A 22,788-nucleotide genomic window follows, 5' to 3' on the forward strand; every position below is an offset into this window, starting at 1 on the left:
CCAAAGAGGTGGTCCAGCATGAGAACAAGAAAGCTCTCCAGTACACAGAAGTTTGCTACTAAACCCTGTAAGCAGTTTTTAAAGACACTGTTGGTAAATGTCAAATACCAGTCTTCTCACTTGCTGTATCTCAACACAGCGTAAAATAACAAACCTGTGAAAATTCGTTGAAAATTACTTCTTTCCTGAAAACTACGTCACTTCAGAGGGAGCCGTTTCTCACAATGTTTTATACTATCAACCTCTCCCAATTACTCGTTACCAAGTAAGGTTTGATGCTAATAATTATTTTGAGTAATTACCAATAGTGTCCACTGCTTTTAAATGTCGACTGTACAAAACTGCACTAAGCAGAGCCAAGTTTGGCTAAGTTCTTGGAATCAACACCCTACTTATTCACAGCAAAAGATGTACACTGGGCCCTATTATCCAATACGTACATACAATTAACTGCACACAGAAAGAAACCCACAATGTGCAGGCTGAATAGGGGCTAATCCACCATTGTCACTTCTAATTTCTGGGAACATTTGAGAGGGACACACAGGCCAAGGTCCAGGGGCTACTGCAGACCCAGTAACTGGGGCGCTGTACCCCTTTTTTCGAAATGTTGTCATTATCGGTAATGACAACATAAATTTCAAGTGACTGGGGCGCAGTACTCCTTTTTTCGAAATGTATCGATCATACTGTAGCTAGTACGACCAATAATGACAACATTTTTTGGGGAAAAGTGGAACAGCACCCCAGTTACTAGGTCTAGGGCTACTATAGCTTGCCTTGTTAGGCTGTTATGGCTCGAGCTCTTTATTTTTAACATCGGTCTCCCTAGCCTAGTCAAACTCAAAGACCAATGTTCTGCAATCTATGCCGTGAATCATGTTGTTGTTGCTATAATAATATATTTAAATTTATTTGATAAATAATATCATTATCAATTATATAAGCCGAGACAATTAAGATTGTGTACACCTTTAGGTAGTGACAGGATTTATAAAATGTGTTATTCTGCAAACACTGTTGACTGTGGCAAAGCGAAATATGCCAAAAACAACAAATTCAGAGATGAAGCCTGGGCACCGCGCCACTAGTTTTGGAAAAAACTATACATAAAATAGACGGGTGCCTTTACCATCCACAACCACATGCCAGAACAAGCAATAGCAACAACAACTGCTGCAATGTTTTCACGAGTACAAATACTAATAAAAATTGTTTGCACTTCCAAACCAAACCCATCAGAAGTCTGACATTGCCTCTCATACATATCTACATATAAACCCGTATAGTGGCCACTTACCTATGTTAACGATCTTGATGTTCTGATCCTCGATAAACTTCATCGCCACCGAGACATTCTCGAGCTTCTGCGACCGGAACGTCGGCTTCTGGTTGTGCTTCGAAACCCGCTTCTGAGAGAGCACTTGCAGCAGCGCAATCAGCCGAATTCCGTCGCTTAAATCGGTATCCAAGTCGGCGATGTGCTTGTTGACACATTTTAGGTGCTCGTTACACCAACGGGTGAAGGTGTTCTTCTGAATCCTCTTCCATGGAGCGTCGTCCGCGAGATCCTTCTCTTTCAGCGCCATCTCTTCGTCTTCCTCGGCGTCGGGATCACGCTTCTGTTCATACTCCTGATCGCCACCGGCAGCCCCATCCTCATTAGTATTCATCGTGCCCCTTGACCCAGACCTGTCAGTGTTGAAAACATACGGAAGTTATTGTCATTCAAGAAAAAGGAACTAATTATTGAAAAACCACTGTGCTTCTGGGACAAGTGCCACGCCCCTCTTTTTTTATCAAGTAGAAGATGGGTTTATGCAAAGAAAAGAAGAAAAAAGGCAACAAAACGACAATAACACACGAAAAAGGAAGACACACAAGAAAGTAGAGAGTCTATTAATATGTTACTTTTTCCGATTTAAGATCTTTTTAATTATTTAATTTCCAAAATGGCTACTTTTTTTTTAAACAGAACCACCTGTTTCATTAATGAAAAAAATGAGCCCAATTTCATAGAGCTGCAGTACAAAAAAATATTGCTTGATTATTATTGTTTATTTTTTGTGGCTTAGCAAAAATAAACAGTATACTTGTCATAGATTGTACAATATTGTCATGGTATTTCGGCTGGTAGCATTATTCTGGTAAGCACAATGTTAGCTGTGCTTCGCTCCTTTTTGAATCAACATTCAATTTTGGTTATTAAAAAAAACTATTATAATAATTCATATACAAAATAACATCTATTAAATATTTATATATTCAACTTGTCCCACTTCTGTTTGTGGTTGTATGTGTAAAAATGAAATATTCCACTTCATTCGATTAGTTTTCTTTTCAAATTTTCAAAATTTGAGTAAAATATTCAGAGAAAATTGGGCTGATACGATATTTCTTTAGAAAGGGCCGGTTTGTGCATAGAAAAGATCATGTCGACTAAGTTATCTTTTAACAAAAGTAACCTCTACGAGTTTTTTTATATTTTAATTTATGATATAATTTGTTTAGCCATTCAATACATTGTACCGAGTATCACTCATTAGTGTATTTGCCTGTCTATGTCCGTTTGTGTTGTTTTGAAGTGTTCTCGAGTTTTCTAGGGAAGGTACAAAAAGCTATGCCTCACTTTTCCCACATGTTGACATCGTAAAGTATATCTGTTGCCCTTCAAGTAATATTAATCACTAAACGGTATAAGTACTTATACTGTAATAAACATGCTAAACTGATTCTTCTGCAAACTAACTGACCCTTAAATTTGATCTTAGACAAATTCTATTCACTGTGGGGATGTCAATGTGAAATAAATATCCTATTGAATTTGAATAAGTTTCTATACTGAATGTAAAAGCTGGCCTGTATCGAAACCCGCAAGAGCAGTAGGATTCGAAACCAGCTTACCGTCCTCCTTGAATATGAAATTAGGGGGCGTGTCTTACATGCCACCTGTTCAAGCACCGCCACCACTCAGAGTGAACAGCATTGCGGTGGTGGTCTGGTCCCATAGCTTGAAGTAGACCGCCACTGCGGTGAGTCGGAAGTTATTGGTGCGTGGGCTTTAAATTTATGTCAAATACTGTCTGAGGGGTATCCACTGGATTTGACAGTAGTGGAATTCCTACAAGATTAGAAATGTTAAGCCAAGGACGACCAAACAATACGTCACGAACGACACAGACTGAAGTATTTTTAGGTTTAGAACAGCCTTGTGAACACATAATTATTGCGAACCAATTTGTTGAAATAAAGAGCACAGGCGAAACTTCTTTGTTGTTAATTGTACGAAACTTGTCAACAACGTAGGCCTACACCTTAAATGAATAACGTAGAAATGTTCTTTTAATCTGTCACAGCGACTATGTAGGCCTATTTAAAACATTCAAACAACCTCTGAAAACAAATCTGAACGAGAGGCTAATGGTGAAACTTATCATATGTTAATTAAACGAAACTTACTAATAACTCAAGTACACATTAAATTCATAATGTAGAAACGTTCTTCCAATATGGTTTAAAGGCAGTGGACACTATTGGTAATTACTCAAAATAATTATCGGCATAAAACCTCACTTGGTAACGAGTAATGGGGAGAGGTTGATAGTATAAAACATTGTGAGAAACGGCTCCCTCTGAAGTGACGTAGTTTTTGAGAAAGAAGTAATTTTCAACGAGTTTGATTTCGAGACCTCAAGTTTAGAATTTGAGGTCTCGAAATCAAGCACATGAAAGCACACAACTTCGTGTGACAAGGGTGTTTTTTCTTTCATAGTTGTCTCGCAACTCCGATGACGAATGGAGCTCAAATTTCCACAGGTTTGTCATTTTATGCATATGTTGAAATACACCAAGTGAGAAGACTGGATTTTGACAATTACCAATAGTGTCCATTGTCTTTAATGGGTGTTCCAAAAATAGAAACATTCCAAATAACTTTCCTGAAGACTTCAATATACCCCGGTTTAACAATCATGAACGACAACATAAATGGCTGTTACATGAACCGTGATGGCCAAGAAACACAACAATTTCAAACAGGTCGTAGGCCTATTGATTGTCTGTATTTGTTGACTATTTAAGTTTAGTTAAAGGCCACAATTATTATCTAGTCTCTCAACAACAAATGCCACATGGAGTGACTACCACTCTTGCCGACCTCCATTTCCAATTGTCAGTTTAGGTGACATAATACTGGCTTCATAACAAACAGTTGAGTCACTACGTACTGTTTAGGTCTAAACCTTGAATAGTTTGTTTTGAGTTATGTTTCTTTGAAAGACATTAGCTGATATTAAAAGAGTGATCATTATGGATTATACAGACACAAATTATCATTTTCTTTATTATGATTGCTCGCTTAACGTTGTCTTATCTGTTGTTTTAAGGTATTTGTTGTTGTTTGTTTGTGTGTGTGTTTTTGTTTTTTGTTTTTGTTTATACTATGGTGTGAGTAAGTGTGACTTCGTATCTGTGTGAACGATTTGAGTCATTGTTTGGGGTCTATATTGAAGAATGTTTCAACTATATTATAATTATAAAAATTTTCACAATTAATATTATTAAAATACAAAAGTATTAAAATAAACATAAGATGAAGAAATGTATGTTCGTCATCACCAAACGTTCTCTGGATTTTTTTTTTTTTACTGTGTGTGGGAATGTTTGTACTTTGCTAAGCACATTTTTATTCTAGTGAATACTTAGAAAGTGTTCAGCAAACTGTGATTTAATCAATATTTGCCGAGGTCAAACGAAATGTCTTAATCCTACTTTTGAGGGACAATTGATTCGATGACCTCTGGTCGAGATGCATAACCTTGTGTTGGTTATTTTGTTGTTTGTTTTAGTGCACGCATCTTATGTCATGTCCTGACACATTGAGTAACTCAACCAAGGCATACTTCACACGTTTGTCAGATAGTGTATATAGAATTACATCCGGTAAGAAACCTCTTTGAAATAATAAAAGGCATTGGACACCTTTGGTAACTGTCAAAGACCAGTATTCTCACTTGGTGTATCCCAACATATATGCATAAAATAATAACAAATCCTGAGAAAATTTGGACTCAGCGGGTCATCAAAGTAAGTTGCAAGAGAATTATAATGAAAGAAACAAAACAGACATCACAAAACTTCAATGCGGCCCTTTTTCCATTTGAATGCAGCGCTTACACAATATAAAGAAGGATAGACAAGGGACAGCCAGATGGCAGCTTATAAAAAAAAACCGCTGAAATTAACAATGTTTTATAGTATCAACAGATGATATCCAGCGCTCTTAAACCGATTGAGTTTTTAACGTTCATAAATAATTTTGTTCAGTTTACCAAATGCAATTTAACACAAACAAGGGTGGAATTCAGAAGACTCATTTCTTCAGATAATGACGACATTTCCAACAAACAAAACAATTCACATTAACTGTACAAACCAAAAGACAATTAAAAACCGACAACTGTATTTTGTTTGCTAAAAATAATGACCACTTCCATTTTACATGTTAAAGCTGTGTTGCGGGTACGGACGGGCCGGTACGGGCCGGTACGGGCCGACGTTAATTTTACTAGTTAAAATTACCTATAGGGCATAGGTATAGATATCTGTAGCGTCAAAACAGGACGTGGAGGTGTATTCTGTGCAAAAGAAAATACGCCTCAGGGTTATTACCATAGCAACCCCTGTTTGTTTGTACTAATGCGATTGCGGTATAGCACGAACAAAAACAAAATGCGGTACACAAAATATTACGTGCTAGTGAAAACTGAAACATTTTGGTCGAAAAATACCATGTTCTAAGAAAATAACAGGTCTGTCATATGGTACGGGGGGTATACGGTCTTCGTAACTAAATTGCTGATCATTAAAAAAAATAAGAATGCTAAAATCTTATTCGATAGAAGAGCGGCAGTGTATGGCTGGTGAAAAAAACTAACTTTAGTTAGAGTGAAATTATTTTGCCAAAAGAGGGCGCTATACAGTGGTTCACGACAACTACAAAATCCATATCTATTCCAATACGCTAGTGTACCGCATTGAGTGAGACTTTTTAAAGTGAGGTTTGACACAGTTATTTACTTGAAAATCACCCTTTAATGCCATTCTAGAACCATGAGAATGTAATGAGGACGTAAAGGTGAACATACTATACGCGCAAATATACTAAAATAATCTAAACCCGCTCATGTAGTTGTCATCGAACTCTCTGCTTCCATCGAGCTTTGTTATGTGGTAACATAACGTCGAACTGCTCACCATCCTGTTCTATATCCAGCAGGTAAAAATGAGGTCGGATGTGGAAGTGGAAGCGGTAAAAACCATCTAACTTATGTGACAGATGATTAAAAAACGACTCCACAGTTACAAGAGGAGTGAATATCATGTGTATTTGAATTTGAAACAATGTCATTCCCTTGTATTGGCGGCCATCTTTGATGAAACTCATGCACGCGTAAAAGACCACCACCATTGGGATGAGAGTTGCGCGCAGTGCGTAAACGCGTGCCCTCTGTTTTTACATCAAAGATGATGTGATGGTCGGTGATGACGTCGTGTCAATCAATTATTGTGCTCTGTTTTTTTAATGGGCCAGGTGGACTGCTTCATAAGCTGTTAAGCAGAAAATACTGCTGGACAAAATGTCTTTGCTAAGCAAAAATGGAGCACCAGTGACAACAATGTAAACTTACTGTAGTTTTGGTTAATACTCGGTTCTTTCAGAGCGCATTTTCACACCTTAAAGGCCGGTTTATAGTCGGTCGCGCGATGGTCGCGCGACGGAAATCTTGCGCGCAATCCTAAGACTGTGGCCTAAAAACCGTGTCTTTTTATGATCGCGCGTCAAGATTTCCGACGCCCGACCATCGCGCGACCGACTATAACTCGGCCTTTAAGGGGCGTACAAAACTCAGTCTTTTTCAAAATGGTGCAAGGTGCTGTGGCGCAATGCACTGGGTTCTTTTACGTGCGTTACACAACACACTGGACCAACGGCGTTACGTCCCATCCGAAGGACGAAGCAATGGTTAAGTGTCTTGCTTAGGGACACAAGTACCACGAGTTGGTTCTAACCCAAACTCTGCTGAACAGAAACACCAGAGTTTGTTAACGGGTGCTCTTAACCGCTCGGCCACGACGCTTCCAGATAACCTGGTGAAAGCTGTTTCTGTCAAGCATTGTGTGTCAAGCAACACTTTTCTGTGCTTAGCAAGTTTTTGTGCTTTCTGATATTAGGCCCTGGTTCTAGACTCCTGTCTTGCATCTTCATCTTCGTCTTCTCATATTCCACCATCATCTTCACATTCGCATTCTCAAGCAACATGTGTTAAAGACAGATATCAACATGCATTCCTCTGTTCAACTGTTCAACTATGGAGTGTCTAACATGGCCACACCTTCAGCGTGATTTCAACAGAGGGCGCTGTGTGATGTCTCAGTCGTTTCGCAAGAGTTCGAATAGGGCAAACTGATTCGTTTAAATTAATTATTTGGTAGAAAGTCTGTAAACTCATAGTGACTTGATACTGTCGAGAGATAAAAGAATGTCCCTACAGTTTGTCGGCTTTTGGGGATTTCCCTCATCCATAAAATAATGAACATGTAATACACAGCAAATTTTACTACTAAATCTCCAAATTCTTCTCCACGTTTCTTTTATATTGTGAGTGAAACAAATTTATGCTAAAATAGCCATGTTGGTGTAACATCAATACTGGTTTGTCAACTCTACCTATCCGTGAAGTATTTTGATTTATGCCCCGCCTACTTAAAACCAAACAGTCTATCTTCCTCATGAAATACAATGACAACAACAAATAACTGAAAACGAGGCTACTCGTGGTTTTATCCAACTACTTATCACAATACTTATCACATGAACTCAAACAGTCCCACGTAGCCCCTTGAATTATCAACAGAAACACATTGAACAAAATAACATGCAGCACGTAGATTATGAAGAAAAAAACAAAATCTCCTGTCACCACAAAATAAAGAAGAAGGAAAGTATCTACATCCGTCTATAGTGCAAGAATGAACATTATTACAAATTAATAGACAAGTGACACTTAGTTTTATATTCATGGTGCTATTCCACATTCGCACTGGGATTATTATAAACATGGGTAGGCGATTAAATTAATCCAATGTGATTACTGGTGTTATGGTCAGTAACCTAATTACGATAACTGCATTAAACGCTGCATCTGTGAGAAAACTTGAGCTTCAAAATTGAATAATTTTAATATTTTAATATTACTACGTGCATATGGGTTTCGCTGCCCCGAAGCAACATAGATACAGTTTTTTGTTGTTATAGTTTAGGAACTGTCATTATGTACAACGGACAAACAATAAACAAAATATTGGTAAAACAAACTTACAATTATTCCCAAAAAGAAGACTAACGAAGTTGACCTCAATGCAAGGACAAAGAAGTTGTGAAGATATAAGTCCAGTCGCTGTTGAGACAAGAGATAAACCCCAACTACACCAGGAAGCTATGCTTGGCCAGCCAAAAACTAAGATGCAAGGAGAAGGGAAAAAGGCTTTGCCTATGAGCGTGAAAGACCAACTCGCCTACGGGAGAAAAAGTGACGTGTTACGGCGCTGTCTGAGACCCACACTGCCACGCTGGGGGTCCGAAAGGCGCGCGCGGAATCTGGCCAAGTTTAGCAAATGAGATCGCCGCAAATTATCGTGACGTATTAATTATAATATGACCCCTGGCTGCGCTGGGCTGGAGCTGGTCCCTTCGGTCGTCATAGAAACAGGGCATCCCCTTTGCTCTTGGAGATGGGGAAAAGTTGTAGTAGCGGTCCTTTTTAAAGGCGCGGACACGTTTGGTAACTGTCAAAGACAAGTAGTCTCACTTGATGTATCCCAACAAATGCATTAAATAACAAGCTGTGAAAATTTGGGTCAGTTAGTCATCAACTTTGCAAGAGAATATTGCATGAAAAAACACCCTTGTTGCATTACTTTTTGTGCTTTCACATGGATAATAAAAGGCTTTTATTATTCGAGTTAGAAATGACCTCTTTCTGAACAAAATACGTTACTTCGGAGGGAGCCGTTTCTCACAATGTTTTATACGTAGCTCTCCATATCTCGTTACAAAGTAAGTTTTTATGCTAACAATTATTTTGAGTAATTAACAATAGTGCACAGTGCCTTTAACGTCACCACACCACAGACGGTAAAGGGAATTTCGGCAAGGAGCGCAAACTCCGATGATATGGCACGTCTACAGCGACTAACCGCACATACATGCTGCGAGGAGGTCGCATGTATGTCAGCTCCAAATAAGGCAACATAGAGACGTCTAGATAGACTGGGTGTACTAGCAGTGCTTAGCGGTAAACACACACACACACACAACATCACATATTACGAATTGAATCAATTATGATGAGCTTCGGGTCTATCCCCCATCAAGATGGATTTGTTTCTGGGTGATTGAATAATATCGAAAGGGACTTCGTCAACTTTGTTAATTTCATGTAGAGATTATTCGATTTCGCAAACTGATACCACTCTGTATATTATAGTAGAAAGTTGAATATGGCTCGAGGATACAAATACTTCCGAAAGGCAGTCGGACAGGGTATAACTTGGAACGAGAGCAGTAGGTCAGCATTTGTCATAATTAATGTTATTCAGTAGAATTACTGTTGTTTGTATAGTGACGACTCAATTACTTGAAATCTGATAAGATTTTGTGATTTTGATAGGAACTAATTGCATAACATTATTTGCAATATCACTGAAAGAGTTTCTTGCGTTTGAAGGTACCCTCACTTTAATAATGTATATTTTGCAACCATGCTCCTATTTGAGAACATTTATATGTTTTGTTAAAAAAAAACCGATTACACAGGCAACGGTTAAGTTGAATAATGTCATTATAAAGAACAACAATGTAATAAACATTTATGTGAGAAACAGCTGCCACGCCCCACTGTTAAAACTCGTTGATTACATGTCATTTACATTACGCAAGGAATCTCGGGGATGGGGGGGGGGGGGGGGGGGGGGTGGGGGGGGGGGGTCTAGATTACAGAATATTTAAATTTGATATAAATATGCCCTACATGTATCTCGTGAAACATTCAAAATCAAAGCTAGCGGAACGGCATCCAAGTGATTTTGTATTGACAATACTTACTTCGTCTACTTAGAATTTTTCTGATTTGATTACTCAAATAAAATAAAAAGTGGTTTGAAATGGTTTATGCTGGCCTTAGATTTATGTACAATGAAACTCTCTAAAATATACGCCAGAATATCAACTTAATGTAAACTCCAACGTGACGTGTAAGCCTACTGACAAGCCGGGGTGATAAAATCGACACAACGGGTGTTGTCACATTTTAACAGGGTGAAAACTCAAACAAGGGATGAAATATTTCATGAACATTATTTGCAATGGATGATTGGAGGGCCGTTCTAGACGGAAATGAACTATTACAGAACTCATTCGCTATGATATCTCCAGAGACCCCTCCATACCATTGACATGAGCATTCTATATATAGACCATGACGTAATGTATGGGGAATTCCTCCAAGTAAGCCTACCATTGGAGGCGTTAGGTTTGTCAACAGGGTACCAGTGACCCCTCTATGCCCCTATCTTTAACAGTTCCTTCGTTTGGAAGTCTCTGCCTTAAACCCTAACTCCCTAAACCCTAAATCCCCCAAGATCAACCAATGAGAGACAACTGTATTGAATCCATCGTAACCAACCTTCGTTGAATTTAATCCGTATAAATAACTACCAATGAAGATGGTATACAATAAAACTAACCATGTGAAACTTTCATTTCGGAGCGAATTATGTCCACACAGGAAGAATAATCCGTAATTAGAATACCACAATCTGATAAGCGTTAACAGATTCAAACTTTGGGGATAACAACTGATCTTTTTTACCATACCACAGTACTTCTTTAACTGAAATGTTTCTTGCGTAACTAACATGGCCCTTAAACGTTGATCCAAAATTGTATCTTGAAGGACATTCATTCAATACTTTCCCACAAAATTATAGTTTTAATGGTACTGACAACCTTTCGTAATTGTCAAAGACCGCCTCTTCTCACTTGGTGGGAGCTTAGTTACTTCGGAGGGAGCCGTTTCTCACAATGTTTTTATACTATCAACAGCTCCCCATTACTCGTTACAAAGAAAGTTTTTATGCTGACAATTATTTTGAGTAATTAACAATACTGTCCATACAGTGCCTTTCTTGAAGATACCTTTAAAAAAAAAAGAGTTGCACCATCACTCTAAATGATTGGAAGAAATCCATCTCATTGGCTAGACTCTCTCTAGAATGCCCAGGGTTATTTGGGAAATGGCATCGGGTTCTGGGGAATCCAAAAAGGTTAGACTAGCTTCAGCTCTTTGGGCATATCGACCCCGTTGGCCTTATAATCAAAACCTTGGCGATAGCTTGTTCTTTTCTTGACTCTTGACTCAGAATGTATAGAGATATGTAAGGAGGGTAAGGAGGGCTTGGTAACGATTGAATGATTGAGGTTTGATATAATTTGATTAAAATGTTATTTAAATACCTGAATATTCTAATCGTTCATAAAATGTTCAACTTGTAAGCGAAAACACACGCGCTTTAGCTATACACATTAAAGGCAGTGGACACTATTGGGAACTCTATTAGCATGAAACCTTACTTGGTAACGAGTAATGGAGAGCTGTAGATAGTATAAAACATTATGAGAAACGGCTCCCTTTGAAGTGACGTAGTTTTCGAGAAAGAAGTAATTTTTCACGAATTTGATTCCAAGCATCTAAAAGCATACAATTTCGTGCGACAAGGGTATTTTTCCTTACATTGTTATCTTGCAACTTCGACGACCAATTGAGCTCAAATTTTCACAGTTCTGTTATTTTATGCACATTACATGTTGAGATACACCAAGTGAGGAGACTGGTCTTTGACAATTGCCAAAAGTGTCCATTGTCTTTAATACGGTGTGTGTGTGTGGGAGGGGGGAGGGGGGGGGGGTGACACAGCGAACCCACCCCCTTCACGAAACAACCCATAAAAGGTCAATGGCCAGGTATATAACATATAAAGTTGCCTTCTGGTGATCAAGTCACACTTATGGTAAACATGGCAATTGAGACGATCGTAAACTGCAACTCCTGAGTATTAATGCAGGTGAATTTGCAAATCACATTACTACATGCCCGATAGATCTAAATATAGCAGGCTTCATGACCGTGGCTGTTTGCCCATTGGAATACCGAGCGCAGCGCCAGAGTACCGGCGGGTGTTTGTTCGATTCACGCTGGTTTCGGACTTTACGGGGACGCTTTACTGAGAAGACTCCTGTATAGGTCAATAAAGCCTTCTTAAGTATAACAACAAGACAGAACAAAACTCATAACTGACTGTTTAGCTGCCTAGTTTATCCCGATGAATTCAAGGAATTTAAAGGGAAGGTACACTATTGGTAGTTGTCAAAGACCAGTCTTCTCACTTGGTGTATCCCAACATAAGCATAAAATAACAAGCATGTGAAAGTTTGAGCTAAATTGGTCATCGAAGTTGCGAGAAACAGATGAGAGGAAAAACATCCTTATTGGACGAATTTGTGTGCTTTCAGATAGTAATAAAAGACTTCTGGCTAGAAGTCTTTTATTATTTTAGTGAGAAATTACCTTTCTCAAAATCTATGCTAATTCAGAGGGAGCCGTTTCTCACAATGTTGTATACTATCAACAGCTCTCCAATGCTCGTTACCAAGTCAGTTTTTAAGTTAATATTTGTTTTGAGTAACTACCAAACGTGTACCTTCCCTTTAAAGGTCGTTGGCTTCATAAAAAACATAGAGCAATGACCAGACTCTATGATCAAACCAACAAACGAAACATTAGTTTGTAAAGGATGGCACGGTAACAGCAAATTGTGGCCACATCTCGAAGTTTCAATTTTGGTGTTTTAATCTACTGCTCTGTCACTCTTTCGCTAACAAAAGTGCAGGTTTACAGGAGTATTCTGAGTAAGAATACTATGTTCAGTACGGAATTTGAAAAGGTCTATCACTTCCCATCCTCCTCTATAAACAGGGGTCACTTTGCCAAAGAGTCTTCCTCCAGTAAGTCAAGGGTTGCGCCGTAACGCATCCCATACAAATCCAGGATCAGTCCATGAAAGTAACTCTTCTTATGACTACAGACTGTTGGATACCAGAAACTGACATAACTAGCGGGTTTTTATTTATATAAAACCATACAAATAACAAGCTTGGGTGTTCGGGGAAACTATGTCCAGAGCACACGGGTGGGCGATTGGCGAAACCGCTTTTTGGAGGTTGAGTTCGAATGGACAAGGTTGAGTCATGGAGGAAAGAAACAAGTTCGAGATGAGTGCTGTTTATAACTTCTGTCATTTCTACAATATCAGGACTCAAAACAAAATCGTTTTGGACATAAGATTATTCATGGATATTGCTTTTGCACTTTTGGATTGAGCGTCAATTTAACTCCTCGTCTGATACAACTGTTGAAGTATGCAAGACGAAAAAAAAGGTGCTAAACCTAACACTTTTGACAAGTATCGTAATTACGTCTGGGTTCAAAGGCAACATAGCACCATCGACACCAAAAACAAACAGGACCCCTGCCGTGTGTTATTAACCCACCACCCCACAGTCTCACTAGAGCGTGATCGCCTCATCACAAATTCACACCTTGTCGCTAAACAAAACTCTGCATTCAATCACGGACCAGCAGTCGGGGAACATCCAAGCTTCCTTCCTGATGTTAAGAAAACATAGACGGACCAAGGACACCAGACCAACAAACCTTATTGGAGTCACGTGTCGCTACACACAGTTCAGGAAAGTGCTCAAACATTATGGGCCTTATCGAAAACACGGCTTTGGGCTTGTGGGCCTTGCGGCTTGGATTCCATCAGTTATTTCAAACACGTCTGTTTCCCCATTTTCCGTTAGTGTCAAAGAGCTGCTAATGTACGGCCGATGCTGTGCTTACTCATACTGCAAGATTTAAAAGACATGCTATTCCTTCTGGTGCTTACTGCAGGAAAACGAAAGACGTAACAGAAACAAACACAGAATGTAGAGTAGGCCTACCGGCACTAAATTCTGAAGTTTGTTTATAATGTAATTTCATTTTGTATATTTTCAGAGAACAAGATAACAAGACAAGAGTACTGGAAACACCTTTTAGGCTGAACACTTGCCTTAGAAAGGTCATCATTGGCAAAGCCGGACGATTTTAAAGGCAGTGGACACTATTGGTAATTACTCAAAAATAATTATTCGCATAAAACCTTTCTTGGTGACAGGTAATGGGGAGAGGTTGGTGGTATAAAACATTGTGAGAAACCGCTCCCTCTGAAGTGCCATAGTTTTGGAGAAAGAAGTAATTTTCCACGAATTTGATTTCGAGACATCAAGTTTAGCACTTGAGGTCTCGAAATCAACCATCTAAACGCACACAACTTCGTGTGACAAGGGTGTTTTCTTCTTTCATTATTATTTTTACAATTACCAATAGTGTCCACTGGCTTTAAATTGACGCTAATAAAAAAAAAGTTCCATTCACTTCAATGCGCTGGCAATGGTAAGCTGGCGAGCCGTTGAAAGTATAAAAAATTGCGAGAAACAGCTCCCTCATAGTTTTGAGAAAGAGGTAATCACTCAAATTACAAGGGACTTCAGATATGGATGCATCTGAAAGTACACAGAATAATTGTGCAACAACTGTTATCTTCTTCATTGTTCTCTTGGAACTTCGCCATGACCAAATCGAGCTCATATTTTTTACAGGTTTGTTAGTTTATGCGTATTAATGTAGTAGGATACACAAAGTGAGTTACCAAACGTGTCATGGTGTCGATTTCACAAAGATAGTCCTCACGTAGGACTTGTCCTAGAACTCTAATATATAGGATTTATTACAAACTTAAGGCTGGGTCATAAAGTTAGGACGAGTAACTCGTCCTAACTCGATATAAGACTATAGTCTTAACCAGTGCCTTTAAGGAGGCAGGGTGTCAGTCTGACCACGGTTTGACCATGGTTTGACAGCCTAATTTAATCACAGTCTCTGTTTTGGTCAAGTATTATTATACGATGATTAACAATGGAGACATCCACAACAAGAAGACCACAGGAGTAACGAAAACAAAACGTTCCTCAAATACTTTAAATTCCCTGACATTTCGGCGAGTTTAACCATGGCTGGCACAAGGCCAGGCCGGGCAGGACTATACCCCCCTAAGATGGAGGAAAAGTCACTTGTTATTCGCTCACTCTGGCTACCATTGTAGACTCTCTTACTCTTCCACCTTGAAGACACTATGTGGAAAAAACCTGCATAAAAGTGTCCACGTTTGCAGTGTACATATACAATGGTCAGCATTTTTACATAGGGTGTGGTGCTAGAGGCCGGCAGTAGGGGTACATGTCATTTGGAACATTTAATGTAAAAATTAGCCCGCTTTTCACGTCTCATAGCCTTTACATTTTACAAAGGGATGTACATTCCAAAAAAACACGGTGCTAAAATTGACATCATGGATTGTTGACACATTATAGATACCAAAATAGAATCACATATTATGTTAATTTTGATCTTCTCTCTTCGGTATATATATAGGCCTAAGAGACAACAACCATGATGTCAGTTTTAACACCTCAGTTTTTTCAGTCTAGGGCCTACCATGAAAAAATAAAATTAAAAATTATTCTCATATTTAAAAAAAGAGTTTCTAAACATTGTTTAAAACAATTTTTTTAAACATACCACATGTTACAAAAAGTTCTGTATTTTTTATTACCTAGATGGAAGTTGGAAGCCGTGTATATGCATTTATAATCTGCCTATTTAAAGTAGGTTATTTCTATCATTTCGCTTTCAACGCACACTCCATCCAATACACTCTAACACCCAAGTTTGCAATCACTGTAGGCCTATAGATGAATTGGGGAAACGTTTTTTATCACGATTTGGGCTTACTGTGAACCACGGAGGAAAAAAAATGAACCGAGATCCTCTTTGAGCACATGACGTGCTATAGCGGCTATGCATGGACACCACACACATTCCGTATCTATATGGTAATAGCCATGACATGCAGACGACATGTACGAATATGAAATCGTGGAATGTGTTCTCTTCCCACCACAATCCAACCATCACATTAAAGATATACCCATCGCTAAAAAAAATTGAATTAATCAAGTAATTCAAGCAACTTTAAAACTTACCAAACAAAGCAGAGAAAGTAAAGCCAATTGAAGTGAGCTCTTTGCACACGTAAAGTTGGTCCTCCCCAGTGATTTTGACGATTTTAGGGGGTGGTAAACAAGGAAATTGGCGATGGAGTAAAGCCGTTTGCTCACGAATGAACAAGGAGTACGAGTGACGAGAAGCAAACGGGAGCTTTGCTGTGTGTAAGACAGCGGGGACCTCGAGCAGTGAGACGGTACAGAGAGCGGCTTAGAATCTGGTAGGAATTCCACGGTCGTCGTGCGTGTCGCCTTACAGGAGTTGACCAAGGGGAGCCGAGAAAATATCGAGGCCAGAGCGCCACTTGCGAGGCGTTTTTGTAGCCTGGTTGGGGGCGACCACAAACGGAAGGCTAGGGTTCGCCTACGGTGTTTTGGTTCTTGATTCTTGAAATAATATGACAATTATTACGAAATAGAAAATTGAGAATATAGGAAGAACAACGTTACGGTTTTGACTATTTTTTCCCCTGTGTGGTTCATACAACACCGTAAGCCCACACCAAAGGAACTTCACAATGTTTTAGGAAGCCGGGCGTAAAACAAATAGCTGGGCACAACAATAACATTTCTGAAGGTCGTTCACTCCCTGAGATCGGGAAAAAAGACATTTTTATTGGATAGCATTAAATCAGACATTTGAAGCTCGTCATCTGAAGACCCCCTTATGTGTTGCAAAGTGTTCTATGCCCAAAGTTGGCTGACATTTTGTTTTTAAAATGACATAAATGCGACTACGTAGTTTGCCTTGATAACAAAAGCACTGACTCAAAAAAAAAACCCGAAACCACAAAATAACAACAACATCAAACAACTTACAACGACCCCAACACCACAACAAACAGAACAATACATATATTAACAACATGTATTTCCAGACATTGTTAGTTTTTGTTCCCAAAGTAGACTTTCTTTTTTATTTTGTACATGCCTCGGTTTTTACCCCACAGAACTCGAAAAAGTACTGAGTAGCCTACACAGAGTGTTTATACTCAAACATGTGTAAAGGTAAACCAAATAATATCAAAACTAACATTATAAATCTGTTTAAAAGATCCCTTCTTTAAATATCGTCAACAAATCGCATAATTTCTGAGAATGAAATGTCCAAAACCAAGGAATTTTTGCTGATTGTGATATTTAGCTATCTTTGTAAATGAAAGTTATGACCATGGGGAAGCGGAACTATGTTCGAATGTTGCTTCTTAATTGAATCCCTGGCCGCTCATCCAAACATTTCTTAGCAGATCCTATTGGAAATATTTATATCATAATTACTCGAAACTAATTACTCATTGTTTTATTAAAGAAAAAGTTAAAAGGATGACAAACAGACAGCGATTACGAACAATTCAAAACAGAAATGTGCACATATTATTTTAAAGACACGGGACACTATATAGTATTGGTAACTGTCAAAGACCAGTCTTCTCATTTGCTGTATCACAAAATATGCATAAAATAAAAAAACTGTGAAAATTTGAGCTCAATTGGTCGTCCAAGTTGCGAGGTAACTATGAAAGGAAAAATACCCTTGTCCAACAAATAATTGTGTGATTTCAGATGTTTGATTTCGAGACCCCAAAATCTAATTCCGAAGTCTCGAAATCAAATTCGTTGAAAATTACTTATTTCTCGAAAAATATGTCACTTCAGAAGGGAGCCGTTTATCACAGTGTTAAAGTTATAATTTCAGAGTAATAAATCATGTTAAATAATAACCATACGTATACACTCACCTCAATCCCCCCTTTTTTCGGGGGGGGGGGACGGGGGGCGGGGGGCGGGGGGGGGTGGGTAAGTAATTGAAAACTGGATGATTACAAAATTGGAACCGCATACAATTCATTGTTGTCTGAAAAACCGTAAACGCAAATAAAACAGAATGAACTTGAAGAAAAATTTTCAATGAAACTTTCACCAGTTGTTGAATTTTTTATGACCATACAGTTTAAGTCAAATGATGTCTTGTTACTTCCAAAGTGGGCTTTTACATCCTCAATTTTTTTTTTTAAAGCGTCACCAATTTACATTTTATTGTGATGAAATATGCATACAGTAAGTTTTAAGGTGGCATCTTTTTGAAAGGTGAACGATTTGACGGACGTTCTCCGATATATTTCATGTTCGCCCCAACGCTTATATCATTCTCTATTACATTAATAATAGTTGTGGTTGTTTTTCATTGGCGAGTTCATCCAATTCATGTTGCGGCTTATGTTTCCTGGATATGATGTTTGTAATAAAATACACAAACCAACAAGTTTAATAATACCATCAATCTCAGAGAATGGAAGTGGTTTGTCAGAGAGAGAGAGAGAGGGGATGTTTCATCGTGTGGTATATCATCAAAACACAGGAATAAACAAAATATCCAATGGGTTGCTGCGCAGGATGTTTTTCTTAAATGGCATTCGGAACACATACAGGAAGGGTTTTGATGTCACATTGTGTGGAAATACGCAACTTGAAAACAGGAACCTAGAAGACTTGATTTCCCTCTTTAAGGCACTGACCTTAAAATGTGATTGAGGGCGCTGTTGCACTCGACCGGTAACAGTTAGATCCAATCTACGGTACTCGAATGAGGAAGGCCTATGCCACATTGCTTCCTGGGTATACCGCTACCAATAAGTTATATTCTGCTTATAGCCCTATATAGGACTCTTCCTCTGTACACAGATACAAGTACAATACGAAAGTGTAAGACCACCAGGGCTATATTCTGCTGTGTATAATGGTTGGCATTGGTTTTCGGCAGCTGTAGAACCAAGTTGATATGTATTTGCGGGGCCATGATGCGGGCCGCTGACCACAGGAATTGGTGACGAAATGTACTCTGTCCATTAATTAAAATCGGATCTGCCAACCGTCTGTCAGCTCGTGTAATAATGACCAAGTAATGACCAGAGCCAGGATGCGATGCTCAAACGTTATCACTTGGATACAAAACTTGTCAAGGAGCCCATTCTTGGGGCGGGGGGGGGGGGCGGGGTCAGTGAGGTACAAAAATGCCGATTTATTTGGATAAGCCGTCTCCGAACGTGCATAAACAAGTTTACTTTGTTGTTTTAGCATTTTATTTATCTAGATATGTTTGGTGAGAGGCGGAGACATTTATGTCCCTAGGGCGTGTATTTTATGAAATACAGCTGCACGTTTATCAAAGCCAGCTAATATTTGTCCAGTCTGGTGTAAGAATTTTCATATGGAGACTGTCATTATGGGCCGACCGGTTCTCTTCACAAACACTTTGTTTAAGCAATGTACATAAATCCCCAACAATGACTATTTACTTTTCATTTATAATTATTTAAGATGAGCTTTCAGAGTTCAGATGAACTGGTTCTTTAAGTATGCTCTTTCTTGTCTGATTGAATGTAACGTCAGCCTTTCTTTGCCATCTGAAATATCAATTGAATAAATTGAAAAGCTATTAACTGAGAACGACTTTCCAGGTATTGGTATAACAGTGGGACCTCTGGACGTGCAGTGTGTCCCTTGGGACGAAAAGTTCATTGTTAAAGACATAGTTTGGTTGATTTGGCACACGGAATCCGGAAGAGATAAATTGATAGTTTTTTAGATTTAAATTTACATTGATTGGTACCAAGGCTTTTTTTAAAACCAAATATTTCTTTAACGAAAGTCAAAAATAATATCATGCCCGGTATGTGTCAAATTTCTCTTTCCCAAATGTTCCCACACTTTGATCTATGCTTTAACACACCCTTCAGTCTGGCACAAACATTTCTGCTGAGATCCCAGAACACATTGAATACAGACAAGGGAGGGAGGGGGGGGGGGGTGGGGTGTGGGTAACCACACCACGTCATTGAGCAACAACTCTCCAAAAATGATAGCATCTTTTCATAAAAGACAATGCGTTCAAACTCAACAAGTCAAGAACATGTGCCAATACATTGTTTGTATTGAATAATTAAGATCAGTGCTGATGTGATCCTCCGTCTCTTCAGATCGCTGGGGTTGTTTTACGGAAGAGAACGAAATCCTCATTGCAATAACCGTCAGCACCACAAGAGGGCGTGCTTTACCATAAACAGGAACTTTTGGAAGGAAACGGTGAAAGTAGGTTGAAATATTATGCGAGACAATAAGTCGTAAACGTTTCCTAATAATGAGCCAATTTGCCTATGCGGGCATTGCTCTTTTTCCTAGCTGTCAAAGCCATTGGGTCAGTTGCTTTATTAGTTTCTTGTTGATGCTCCCTTTATAAGAAAAAGAAAAGAAAAAAACAATATTTCTTTCCTACCGCGGTGATCAGAAACACCTACACAGTTCACTGCCCAATTACTCATCACGTTGGGCCAGTACCAGATGGTAAAGAGCTGTGTATGTTATTATGTATACGTCTGTTTCCACTGATGATACTGGTGATTAGGCCTGCGGCCATCGGTCACTGCCCGGAAGTTGAGGGGGAGAAAGTGGGAAGGGAGAGAATGGGAAGAAGGAGTTTTATCCTTGTTTGGAGAGGACGAAGAGGAGGATGCGATGGTTCGATCGCTGGAATTTCCTTCCTGTGTGATGGTAGATATTATAAACTACGAAATGATTATGTCTTTGGTAGTGAGCACTGGACGCGCTTGGTAATTGTCAGAGACCAGTTTTCTCGCTTGGTGTATCCAAACATAATAAGCACAGATCTTTATCAATTGGTCAAAGTCAATTGGTCATCAAAGTTGCAAGAGATAATGAAAGAAACACTCTTTGTGTGTTTCCAGTTGTAAAAGGTATCATGTGGTGTCACGAGCTTATTACATATACATTATGTGAACTATGACTCCTTTTCACATCTGATTCCAAACTAATGTCAACCTTGATGAAGTACATGACATGTATTTCCTACTTCTTTCAGATGGTACATTCGGTGTGGCTTAAAACAACATGGAATAAGAAAAAGAATGGAATGTGGAGGTCGTGGGTTCGAATTCCGCTCGAGTAGCCTTCAGCCTTCATTCTTTGGAGGGCCCAGCAAGCACTTAGTATACAGTGATTATAACACGTGGATATAGAAGTACAACCCAACAAACACGAACTATCTTGACAATTGGACGTGGCTAATTTAGACAGTGGCAATCAAAATATGCAATTGTGTTAATGTGGGGCTTCATCTCGCTTTTTTTCCAACTTGGGCAACATTTCTCTCTAATATATAACTTTTAAGGTCGATACTTGTGTGAACTTTTATAATTGGAATCCCCATAAGTAATCGCACCTAAATACACCGTGCTGAAACCATAAAGCACGCCTTACTGAACAAACGATTTTAACATCTGTTGTATACACACGTCTAGAAGAAGTTGGCGTTGAACTACCTCAACCGTATACAAAAGGTGTCCACACACATTATTATAAAGCATGGGGCAATAATTACCAGCCATTTTAGTCTAACCTTTGAAGATTATATTTTTTAAAGTTCTTAACCTTTAGTTCTTCCGTACCAGACACTGGAAAGGAGAAAGTGCATCAAATAATTTTTGGAGCGGAACTTCATTCTCATCCATTATAGTTTTCAATCAATACAAACACAAAAACTTTCAAACTTTCACTTTCATTAAAACAAGTATTGGGATGTCCTGTTACAGTTAAAAAAAAAAGTTTGGTTCAGGCTTCTTATTTCGATTAAAGCAATCGAAATAAACAATGGTGACGCGGGGGGTCTTCAAATACTTTTCTTCTCACCTTATTTAGTCATTCAAACGGAGCAGCAAGAGCATTGGTCCTTGAGTGATGTTAATTATCAAGGAGCTCTTAATCTCAGATTAAAACCTTCCATATCTTCTTCTTGAAAAGTTTTTTTTTCCCGACACATGTCCAGAAACAAGTTCATAGAAATGTCAAGTAAAATGAAGTTGATGCTTAGGTATTCAGTTTACTGTGCAGTCCTTTCGGTATTTATGACTTTTCAATGATGAGTTTGCTTCCAGGACAAATCTTGTGACTTCTTTGAATGCGTAGTTTATAGTCGGTAAATAGTCAAATGCAATTTGTATTTGTCTTTCGTAATCGTCATCACAGTGCATACAGTTTGTTTTGCAAGTGTACAGCATCAGAATAAGTTAATTACTCAATTAAGAAGTTTCGATGATGACAAAATTAATATCAAAAGTTCTGCGTGATTGGGAATTGGGCCGGCAGTTATTATTTCAATTACACAATGAAAATGATAAAGATTAAATGGCAAACCGTCCCCAAAACAGCAATTTATGTCAAACTAGACCAACTTCAAAGACGATTTTCTCTAAACATGGAACTGTGTCAGGGTGGGCGTCGCTTTGCTAAACCAATGACGGAAAGCTGCTAAGCATAATTATTGTAAGTAGTATGTCACTTTTGTTAATAATAACTTAGTACAAGAAGCTGGGGAAATTCTTGAAGCTTAGTGCGGTTGATCGGTTTGACTTCTTTCAACAAGTATTTCAACTTTACATAAGAAACAAAAACCCTAAAACGACTTAACGACCAAACATTGTTGTCATTTC

The 22,788-nt window shown here is 38.7% G+C and overlaps 1 protein-coding gene across 8 annotated transcripts in view; it reads right to left on the reverse strand.

The window, feature by feature from the left end:
* The window catches only part of LOC117303737 (filamin-A-like), a 120,451-nt gene extending 103,975 nt beyond the window's left edge, over positions 1-16,476 (reverse strand). For 4 of the 8 annotated variants that reach the window (XM_033788077.1, XM_033788084.1, XM_033788069.1 and 1 more), the window contains exons 1-2: positions 8,382-8,581; positions 1,301-1,692 (exon numbers count right to left, since the gene is read on the reverse strand). In XM_033788077.1, the coding sequence (XP_033643968.1) occupies positions 1,301-1,673 (373 nt within the window). In that variant the 5' untranslated portion in view covers positions 1,674-1,692; positions 8,382-8,581. Of the gene's footprint in view, positions 1-1,300; positions 1,693-8,381; positions 8,582-16,264 lie in introns of those variants that run through there. The other 4 variants (XM_033788104.1, XM_033788094.1, XM_033788060.1 and 1 more) reach the window with 3 other exon arrangements.
* Positions 16,477-22,788: the final 6,312 nt, after the last annotated feature.

Source organism: Asterias rubens, chromosome 2 (genome assembly GCF_902459465.1).
Source record: "Asterias rubens chromosome 2, eAstRub1.3, whole genome shotgun sequence".
Classification (NCBI taxonomy): Eukaryota; Metazoa; Echinodermata; class Asteroidea; order Forcipulatida; family Asteriidae; genus Asterias; species Asterias rubens.